Here is an 11030-nt window from a genome sequence, read left to right as displayed (position 1 = left end):
ATTTTCGTCTCTACCACAGAATCAAAGGAGGTGTGGTTCGAGAGTAATGAAAACAATAACTCTCGTTTTGTGAGATTCCTAAGAACTGATACAGTTTGTGAATAATGCTGTCATATTTAATTATTTTTATCACAAAATGTAAAATCCACATGTTGTTTAAGTCAACTGAGAACTCAAATAGCTGTAACAGTGGTCTAATAAAAGTAAATTACCCTTTTAAAATACAATACAGTCAATGGTGTACTTATACTTGAATATTTGTATACTTCTACTTTACAGCCTTCAAATGGAGATATTGTACTTTTTACTGCATTACATTTGCAGCTTGCATATTGAGATTTTACATATACAGTGGCTTTATTAAATACAGCGGGATAGATTACAGTGGCCGAGACAGTCATCAGTACTTTGAAGTACATGCTTACACACTGCTACATCAGTAATAATAATTCAGTAATATCATTTATCGTATTGTAACACTGAAATGGAGCATTCTTCTGCACAAGATGTAATTTTACTCTTAATATTTTAAGTGCATTTTGCAGATAATATGTCTTTTACCTAAGAAAAACAACTAATGCAGGTCATGTAGTCTTAATGCAGTATTTGTACACAGTGATCGTGCCACTGATGGTCACTGAATTTAATCCCCTTCAGAAGTGCGCTGCCCCTTTTGGTCTAACTCGCTGTTCTGTGGTCACTGGTGTCAGGTGAGGATACTGTAATTTGCCCTATCAGGGTATTTTATGGAGGAATTTACAGGAAATGGTCAGGTGAAAAAAAAAATCACGTGGGAAATACCCCGCGCTCAGCTCCGCCCTCTATGTTTAAGACGTGGAGCGAGCAGCTGCTGCAAAGAAGAAAGAGAGGAAGGAAGAAAGAAAGTAAGAAAGTGCGGCTGTGTGGATCCAGAGAGCAACAACAACATGTGGGGTCTTATAACAGGAGCCACTACAATGCGTCTACTGCTGATGATGTTCGTGTTAACGGTGAGGAAGCTTATTACTGTACTGCGTCGTAGAAATGATTGATTTTGACCTGTGGTAACTGTACGTAGCTCAGTGTATACAGTGTTATTAATGCTGTTCTGGTATCTGTTTGTGTATTTGTATCATCAAGGCTTCACGTTTATTCTGTTCGTCTTTTACTCAGATGTGTAGTTTTATTCGGTGTTAGAAACTGCGCATATTATTGCGCGGTTACACCCTGAGTCACTTTCACTTTCATTTACCGTCCATCCGCGTTAGATTAGGGTTTGTAGTGAAAGCGCGTGAATTTGTCTGAATCCTAACACGCAAAAATAATAACTTTATTAACAAGGAAGTGTCAAAGAAATGAAAGAAACGACGTGCATCTGCTGGTAATGAGTTTCAGACTGAACCGTTTGCCAAATGCTGGGTACTTTCCGCCACTCCCCTCTCTCAGCCAGGCCTGAGGAAGTGAACCCAACTGTCATGGTCGCACTGAAACTCCACCATCTCACTACAAAGCCCACAACCAATTGTTAGTTACAGTAGTTTCACACTTGTTGTTTTGCAGGCGACAGCCTCCGCTGAGCTCAACTGTGACCCACTAACTCAGTATGCGAAGAATGGCGAATGCTGCAAAATGTGTCCTCCAGGTTGGTGAAGTTATTTCCTCTGCTGCATCATGATGAAAGTATTTATGAACACATTACTCCTGATATGTTGGTTGTTCACTTGCTATGAAAGCTGGTGAAAATTGGCTCCATAAAAGACTAAATGTGAACAACTGGTAGTCACTGATATCTTTGTGTAAATGTAGTGAATTCCCTCCGGCAGCTGTGTGCTTAAAGTAAACAAATGCACAGTTTATGGAGGAGAAAAACAGCAAAAAGCAGCACATTTCAAGGTTCTCAAACAGCATCAATACTGGTGCTAGAAACAGCTACTTTTGCTTTCAATTTGCCTCTTTTCCTTCACTGGATTCTCTTTCACTTTGTCCATCCTAAATCACTTTAAAGGAGCACACTGAGAAGACTGATACCACTCTCAAATCTGTCTGGTAAATACAGCATGAAGCTACAGCCGGGCAGAGCTGTATCAGTTACTTGATTAATTAGTTATTCAACAGAAAACAGTACAGTACAATATAAAGACATTTTTCATGCAAACACTCTCTGGCTACAGTTTCTCAAATGAGAGGATTTGCTCATTTTCACTGATTAAGAACTGAATATGTTTGGGTTTTGGACTTCTGATTGGGAGGTTATGATGGCAGCAGTTTCATAACTCTTAACAATTCAATGAGTTTACACTATATCCCCTTTTAAACAGCCTGTTCAAGATGGGAGTGCTGGGCTGTTCTGTATAAAAGGTACAAAGGTGGAATGGGAGGGTCGTTGTTGTTCTACGTTTAAGCTGGCAGCAGAGCGGACTCGACGTCTGTATAAAAGGGACAGTCGGCACAGTGGGACAAACACCAGCTGTCTCTGCCGTGTTACACCTCATGCCTCTGATTCCACAATGTCGGCATGCTGTATAAAAATCACACACGCTTTGTGTGCTTTATGCAAACAAGCAAAGGCAGCGAAATCAAGGGTCTTCTTAACGTCGGTATCTGTGTAAAATGAGAGTGGTATCAGCTTTTCATCCAACAGGAGAAACATCTCAGGAAGAAAGTGAATTCCCCACAGTGTTAAACTTGTCCTTTAAGTCACATGTTCCCCTCTGCTACATACACCTGATGTAAATAATACACATGCTTTAACATGAGGCGTCTCTGTGTTTTCCAGGTACCAGCATGTCGAACATCGGCTCTTGTCAGGAACCTCAGTGCCAAGAGTGTAAGGAGAACGAATATCAGGATAAATACACATTTGAATCCAAGTGTCAGCTTCAGCCGTACTGCGACAAAAGTAAGAACAAGTTACACAACAACTGTTCTGCTACATATATTGATAGACTGTCGTTGAGTGTAGCATAACATACAACTTCTGTCCCTTCTTCCTTCAGATAGCGGCTTTGAGAAGCCTGTCCATCAGAGCAAGAAGGAACGAACCACCTGCAAGTGTGAGAACGGATTCCACTGCTCCAGTCAGACTTGTATAATCTGTGTGGCACACACAACCTGTAAACCAGGAGAGGGTGTTCGTTTCGAAGGTACGACACATCTTCTTGATGCCGCAAAGCATCATTTTACACTGAACATAAGGAGTGGTCAGATTTGTTTTTGCAAGGTGATGAATCATTTTTTGGGTCTCACACTTTGTTTTCAGGCAATCACACAGACGACAGAGTGTGTTGGAAATGTCCCAATGGCTGGTTTTCAAATTCAGAGAACAGCACCTGTCAGAAATTAACAGAGTGAGTAAAGGAACTCCTAAGTATTTTCATATGAACTGAGGTGGCAGCACTGTGAAAACACACCACAAAAGGACAATATTACATTACTATGGCCTCAGTTTTCCTGTTTCGCTTTTGTCGTGTGATTGGTCTTTGTCAAAGGAAATAGTTTGTAGAAATATGCTTGTTTAAGCTCTCATGAGTTAGATGAGTAGATTGATACAATTCTCATTTCCTTAATTAGCACATCAGTGTATACAAGTGTATAAATGTCTGGTATCAGTCTCATGGTGTGGTCAACAAGGCTTGTTTGCCAAAACGTGTCAGTACAAGAGCATAATATGGTGAAAAGGGGCCATAGTATTGAGATTTGTTTGTGTTTTTGGAGTGGCACTGGTTCACGTAAGGTGTCAGTGTGCTTGAAAAGGACCCCTCAGTCCTGATGTCGAAAAGTTGTGGGTGCCACATGTTGTTTGAAAGCATGCTCAGGTCTCTGTCATGGATGGGATGAAATACATTTACATTTATTGCTGTTTCTGAGAAAGTTCTGACAGCAGTTTAGCAGCTGTCTTTTTTTAGCTTTTCATGTAATGCAACGCAGCTGCAAAATTGTCATTGGACATTTAAACAAATGAGACGAGAAATGTTTCAATACAGGCCATGAGGGGTCACTAAATGATTCAACTATGGGAACCAAAATTATGTGTTACATTTATACTAATTTAACACTAAAGTGCTTTGAAACCAAAAACTGTCCTGTTAAGACTGAGACGTTTTCTCTTTCAGATGTGCAGATGGATATACCGTTAAAGTCAAAGGGACAGACACATCTGACACCGTCTGTGGTAAGTTCTGTGTAGGAAGATGAATCATAAAAGTTTCTCACTTGAATCTCTAATGCAGTGCAGCTGTGTGGTTAGAGGTGGCGTCTTCCTAAAAATGAAACTGAGACAATACATCTCATAAATCTATGTTGGTCTGTGGTTTTGTCTGTGGGATTAACAGCTTTCACCTACACACTATTTATACTACATCTATGTGTGTATAGTGTGCTTGATATGATGGCTAAAGAATTGAACCAAAAAGTAAAGTATGGACTTAAGATCATCTTCCTCTTCCCTTTTATTTCGTGCTTCCTCTGCTGAAATGCAAATATGTGGCACATATGAAAGTTTTGAGGCGTCTGATTCCTGTCGTACAGGGCATTTTCTGAGAGTTCTGTATTTGTCTAAATAAATTCCCATATTCCTCTCAAATGATCTAATGATCATTTATTATTGGAGATAATAAACTGTGAATGTGTGTTAGTTACTGGGAGGATCAAATATGTTTTAATTATTCACTGTCTTTGTCTTTTCTTGCAGAAATACAGTTACGGCAGCACTTGGCTCTGATCGTCGTTTGTCTTTTAATTGCTTTAACAATTACAGTTGCATTCGTAGTCTATCTGTGCAAAGGTACGCTGAGCTGTAAATGTTATCATTTCTAACATATTTAATGAGTTACAGTTTCAGTAATTCACTTAACGTACTCATGTTGTCTTGTCTCTTCTTCCTTTTGTGTTGGGTAAACCAGGAGATGCAAGGAGAAAGGTAAAGGTAAATGTGATTTTCTTTGTTGCTTTGTTGACTCATGCATAACACATTCTTAAGTAACCAAGTACTAATGTTAACATTCAGACTAAAAAGACAATTTACTGGGAATGATCATGTTGGAAATCATATTACTTTGCCACTTTAGTGTCTTTTTGCTTTGCATGCTTTGAGGGATAGTAGATCGAAGTCTGTCTTCTTGCAAAAAAACCTTTATATGCTAAATATGAAGCTACAGTCAGTGGGTGATTAGCTTAATTTAGCAGAAAGACTGGAAACAGAGGCTGAAATGTAACGAAATTTACCTACCAGCTACATGTTTTCACTCCCTTATTTATTCCATACAAATACTAAACTGTAAAACAATGAGATGGGTTACCTTTCAGTCCAGCTGTTTACAGTCTTTATGCTAAGCTATGCTAATCAAAACCTGGCTCTAACCTCACATTTGGCTTACAGACATGGGAGTGGTATCGATCTTCCCAAAAATACCAAACTATTTCTTTAAATAACATTTAACTCAGGATCTATTGGGTATGCCATACTGTTTAACTGTTGTAACTTTCTCATCTGAAACTGTAATACTCCATATTCCTACATTTTAAAACAGTTTTTGCTCTCTGCAGGGCTGTGTGGAGGCATGTCGTGCGGACAAACAGGAGCTACCGGGAGAAGCCAACACACTAATGGTGACCCAGGAAGAAACTGAAAAAGAGCTCACAATTCCTGAACAGCCGTCCACACAAGAGGAGGGTGCTTCACGGACGCCGGAGGAGAACGAGGACGAGCTAAGCACAGAGTTGTCCGCGGGAGTTATTATCACTGACAATGGAAACTATGTGGTACAGGAGAACGGGAAAGCAGATATCCTCTCCAGACAGGAATCACAAACGCAGACATACACAGACTGAAAATAACCCAAAAGCCTCATTCTGAACATTATGTAATTATGAACTTGTGTCTCATATTTCACTTGCACATAAACATGTATATAATGTCCCTAAGTGTGAACATTAAGATTGAAAATGTGCTGAAATTATGTAGTTGTAGTGCAACAATATTAGAATAGTGTGGCGTACTAAATTACTTTGTTGATAGCATTTTTGTACATTGTTGGTTTTAGTGTGTGTTTATATTGTATTTTGATTTAATCAGCAACTTAATGTTTACCCTGTACACAAGATTTTTTTTAAACGTGAACATGCTACAAAACTGTGTGACTGCTGTACATTAACAGCATGTAATTTAAAAGCTTTTGCATTAAATTTTATTCAACTGTAATTTTTAACCTGTGTTTATTTTTCCTACTGTTGTTCCGTATATCCATCTAGTTGCACCGCGACCCCCACGTCAAACAAAATCAGTACCCATAAAGCTTTGGGGGGTGTAAACAGGAAGTGATACTGTTGCTGTGGATTCAGTGAGCATTTTGGTGGACTGGCACCATTAAAAGTACGCCGAATTTGCTACAAGCAGTTCCTGTTTGCATTTTTCCTATGAATACACTGACAGGTGTCACTGAATTGCTTAAATACCGACGAAGACGTAAAAACGGGAAGATTTTCAAGGAAGTTCTGGAGTTTTGCGGAGCGTCTATTTTCTCTGGTTTCTGAGCGGATTAATGGACGTTTATCCACAATGGATATCGAAACTTGGGAAAGTGTAAGTCACACTGAATCAAAACATACGTGTGTCACGTCCCTGTTTTTGACTCAAAGTGCGAAAATTAGTCGCTGAACGCTTTTAAAGCACATTTCCGCTTTGATAAACGGGCCCAACTACAGTGACTAACACTGGTGTTTTTGTAACACCTGCGGACACCTGTGTTTTCCCCTACAATTCCTACCCATAGCTGGAAACCCCGTGGTCTAATGAAATGAACCGAGCTGCAGTTACTCTCGGCTTCCTCACGGGGGTGCTATAGGTTCACTATTGGAAGTTCAGCTCATGGAGAAGCGTCTCCACGGTGCTCCACTGCTGAAACTTCCTACTTCAAGACTGAAACTGAAGATGTAACGAGTTGAAAAGTGTTATTAAGTAGCCTGAGACGCAGTCACTCTAACATTTTATAGTTTCAAGACTCTATTCCTTTGTTTTCATCTATTTTCTGTGAGAAAAATGGCTTCAGGCAGAAGCTAATCTGCTCTGTGTGTGCTCCTGTTTGTAGGGATTTGCATGGAGAGGTGAGGCCAGAAGACAACTGCACTGCAAGCCTGCTGCTCCCAAGAGCTTTCTCATTATCCCAGGATTAATGGAGGTACAGCCCTTTGAATTTACATGGAAACCTTGGTGATTGATGGCGAGGAATCCTTTTGGTAGATCTTAAACATTACTAACACCTAATCTTTAGAAGATGGGAAATGGTTAAAAGGAGCATCTAACACCAGTTTGCACTCACACAGGAATTTAAAAATCTGATTTTTCTCCCTCTCTCTCTCTCTGAGGTCCAAATTTTTTCAAAGGTTAATGTTTGTGTGTTACTCAACCAAAAACCTGTTTGGGAAGATCGACTAGACTTGGGTTTGATATGCAAAGTAAGGCCATTACTCTCTTTGACTCATCAAATTAACATGGATAAGCCAAGTTCTTTGTTTAGTTTTACATGAGAATTTAACTTAATATTGAAGAAAATGTTACCCTCTGTACAAGGCCCTTATTACTATTATAATTTATAAATCAAATACAGAAGCAGTAGAAGACTCAGAATTTCGCTAGAAGCTGGAGTTTATTTAAGCAAAAATATTTCTTCATAATTCGACAAAGGAAACATAATTTACAGGCTGTGGGTGGAAAAATACATCTACATTTATTTACAATAACACAACATTGTTAGTCTTTGGTCTCAGAACAGATTTTCATTCATTTCATTGCAAACTTCAGGAAATCCCTGAGGTCTGAACGATTAAAGTGCAAAAGATGTGGAGAATGTCTCTAGTTTAGTTTCTGTCTAAATACCCGCTTAGACAATTTCATGAGTGGTGTAAGACGAGGGAACAAACAGTCCGGTTCTTGAAGCCCAGTCAGCCCACAGTTTTCCAGCCGGGTGATAAATATGGTCCAGAGGTTTCTTCACAGTCTCTGAGGTGGCGGTTTCTGCCAAAGACCAGATTTTGGGTTTTTGACTGGAGATGTTTTCTTTACTTTCCAAAGCGGACGGTGTGTGGTCAGAGTCACTTTTCTTGACAAGTGCAAGCTCCCTGTCTTCCTGCTCGTGGCTCTGCTGCTGCTGCGGCATCTCCAGACGCGCATCCACAGGTGCCGAGCTTTCCAACGCGCTCTGGACGCGCTCATCGGTGCCTGCGCGGTCACTTTGAGGCTCTGCCTCGTCCCGCTCATCCAGGTGACATTTCTGCAGGGGGCTGTCGTCGTCGTCGTCGCTCTCCCCCTCCTGCTCCTCGTCCTCCTCATCTGACTTCCCCTTAGACGCCCAGCTGACCCTGTTCTCCTTCTTCAGGCGTCGCCTCGCGTTGGCGAACCAGGTGGAGACCTGCGTGAGGCTCATCTTGGTGATGATGGCGAGCATGATTTTCTCGCCCTTGGTCGGATACGGGTTCTTCAGGTGCTCGTTCAGCCAGGCCTTGAGTGCCCCGGTGCTCTCTCGAGTGGCCACCTTGGTGACCCTACCGGGATCCTCGGCTGCTCCCGGGCGGTAGGGCGGGTAGAAAGCCCCCCCGCGAGCCAGGAGCGCGTGATGATAGGGAGAGGCGGCCTTCAAGTCGAAACCGTTGTTCTGAAAAATAAAGAGAGGAAGTGTAAGGACGAGCCAAGAGATTTCGCTTGTGCGCAATTACGCACGGAGTTGTCGACCATCAACCCAGAGATCACAAGCCAGTGAGTGATTTATAGACCGAGAGGGAACAGTCTGTGTTGACTGACAGAACCTCAACTCAGTGTGTGAGCCAAGTCTTTAAGAGGTTGATGCGTTTCTGGACATTTCTCCTTGTTCACCCACTTTCTGATAAAAGTAGATCGCAGTGACTACTCGTGAAGAATATGAGCTGTTGATGTGATAAGTAAATTACTTTGTGAATTATCAACTCACCATGTGTGCGATGTGCCTGTGGTGCGGATATGGGATAAAGTTGTATCCCTGTAGTCCTGAGTATGTTATAGGAACCCCAGCTGCCATCGCTGCCAGATGCTGAGCCTGCTGCTGTTGCACGCCCGGTGGGCATCCCAGCACCGGGATCTGATATCCAGTCGGCATGCTGATGTTCCTCTCCAAGAAGAAGTTTCCAAATCCAGTTTGCGATGCGGGCATCTTTCCTGCGTCCCAGCTCTTCGGGTTTGAGTGGCGATCCAACCTCCTGGATGTATTTATACACACCCAGCTGCCAGCGTGTGGGAGCGGGGGGCGGGAGAGGGTGGAGGAGGACGCAGGGAGAGAAGGTGGGGGAGTGGGAGGGGGTCCCACTGGTATTGACTGACAGCTACGTTCAAAAGACCTACAGCTTTCACTGACAATAAATCCCATCAAAGACGCCCTCCGCTGTTCCTTTTAGCGTTTTCGTGGAGAGGCTAAATATGTGCTACTTACCCCAACACAGTGATTTCTGGAGAGAACTGAAGTTTCAATTCAAATGCAACCTTTTCTTTGGAGGTAAATAAAGACTCATAGACCTAAACATCAGCTCCACGTAACAAAGAAACGTCTCATACTTTTGGTATAAAAATAGTTTTTAGGTATCACCGTGATTATATTCGTTAATTTTGTCAGCAGCACTAAGTTTGACTTTTTTTTTTGCAGACTGAAACTTTGCGGAATTTAAAACAATAATGCCGAGAATCGTAAGAACCATATAATCTTTTACACTTGTATTTTTTTTATAGTTTTCATTTTATTTGGTTTCACTAAAAGGACGCTTCCAACAGTTCTGATGTGATTTCTGTAACGAACACTAAGCGCGGTGAGATTAGAAAACGACCTGAATTCAGTTAACAACATCCTGCCAGTCGCTGCTGTCGCTTCTGATACTTCATCACCTACAGATCTGTACTTTTGTGAATTGAATTGACCTCAGTGGCATTAAATCACGCCAATAAACAAAAGAAAATACTTTTTACGCACGCGTTACCGAAGAATGATTTGCTCCATTCTCGTTAGTTCTTTCATTAGATGGTTAATAAAAATGAATAAAGCATATAACAGTTGTCATTCAGCCTCTCAAGCCTCAGAGCCATACCTTTTTATTTGTTAATTTATTGACCAAACCATAACAAACTGTGCTTTTACACATCGGATGGCATTGTTTTGAGTGAAGGGCAGCGTTTCAATGGCCCTAATTAAACGAGGTTAAGTGAAACAGGTGTTGACTAATGTATATGATAATTGTGAGATAACAGATGCTAATGTGTGTGTGTGTGGAGGGGGGTTGTTAGAGATAAGAGGGAAAGATTACACTTCTTATTCCACTGCCCCCCCTCCTCCTCACGTCCTTCAAAAGAGCCACAGTTAAGCTCGGCGTTTGTGTTCAAAGGAGCGCACCTCTCTTATCTCACATCGTTTTGATTATTATATTAACAGCATTAAGAAGTGAGGTGTTGCTGGTGATAGTAGTGGTGCTTTTATGCGGAGATAATAGTAAGTAAAGTATTAAAGGAGAAGTGTTCCAGGACTGATTCTTTTAAAAATATCCCATTTATAATACTGTGATTTTAAACTGCTGATTCTTATCTTTGTTTCAGTTGTTTTAACTGTATGTTTCTTGCAGCTTGTTCCTTATTTTGATTAAGTCTAATAATAATAATAATACAAGTGAATTCACATTAGCCTGATATGTGTTAATCACACATGTAGTTCTGTGTTCTCTAAAGCTGATGTTAAAATTTTGACTCTATATAATTTATACCACTGTCTTTATACTGTCTTTTCATTCATATTTTTCATAATTAAGTACACCTAGCTGAAACTGCTGTAGTCTGGTAAAACAGTCCTGTGATTTGAAATATCGCAAATAATAATTAATCATCTGGAAAAATCCTTGATCTTAACTTTGATGTTTACAGAAAAAGAGCTGTGCAGTTAACAGTTTCTACTGCCAAACATGAGTTCATTATTTCACTGAAGAAATTAATGAAAACATGAGTGTAAATATAAATATATTTACTCATTACTTTACTTAAATACAGTTTT

The 11030-nt window shown here is 40.7% G+C and overlaps 2 protein-coding genes across 3 annotated transcripts; one reads left to right on the top strand and one right to left on the bottom strand.

Annotated features, from left to right (window-relative positions):
- Nucleotides 1-811: 811 nt before the first annotated feature.
- On the top strand, nucleotides 812-6178 carry cd40 (CD40 molecule, TNF receptor superfamily member 5). 2 transcript variants are annotated; one of them, XM_018689866.2, is made up of 9 exons: nucleotides 812-989; nucleotides 1540-1621; nucleotides 2756-2878; nucleotides 2976-3122; nucleotides 3239-3326; nucleotides 4092-4150; nucleotides 4670-4762; nucleotides 4881-4897; nucleotides 5524-6178. In XM_018689866.2, the coding sequence occupies exons 1-9, from the start codon at nucleotides 927-929 to the stop codon at nucleotides 5806-5808; spliced, it is 957 nt and encodes a 318-aa protein (XP_018545382.1). In that variant the 5' UTR covers nucleotides 812-926; the 3' UTR covers nucleotides 5809-6178. The 2 variants fall into 2 exon arrangements, with proteins under 2 accessions (XP_018545382.1, XP_018545316.1); XM_018689800.2 differs by having other exon boundaries at nucleotides 813-989; nucleotides 4881-4903.
- A 1432-nt stretch (nucleotides 6179-7610) lies between these two features.
- Nucleotides 7611-9232, bottom strand: irx7 (iroquois homeobox 7). The gene is made up of 2 exons (XM_018689982.2): nucleotides 8940-9232; nucleotides 7611-8627 (listed from the first exon to the last, which is right to left on the bottom strand). The coding sequence occupies exons 1-2, from the start codon at nucleotides 9156-9158 to the stop codon at nucleotides 7857-7859; spliced, it is 990 nt and encodes a 329-aa protein (XP_018545498.1). The 5' UTR covers nucleotides 9159-9232; the 3' UTR covers nucleotides 7611-7856.
- Nucleotides 9233-11030: the final 1798 nt, after the last annotated feature.

Source organism: Lates calcarifer, linkage group LG6 (genome assembly GCF_001640805.2).
Source record: "Lates calcarifer isolate ASB-BC8 linkage group LG6, TLL_Latcal_v3, whole genome shotgun sequence".
Taxonomy (NCBI): domain Eukaryota; kingdom Metazoa; phylum Chordata; class Actinopteri; family Centropomidae; genus Lates; species Lates calcarifer.
This window is presented reverse-complemented; position numbering and strand designations above follow the sequence as displayed.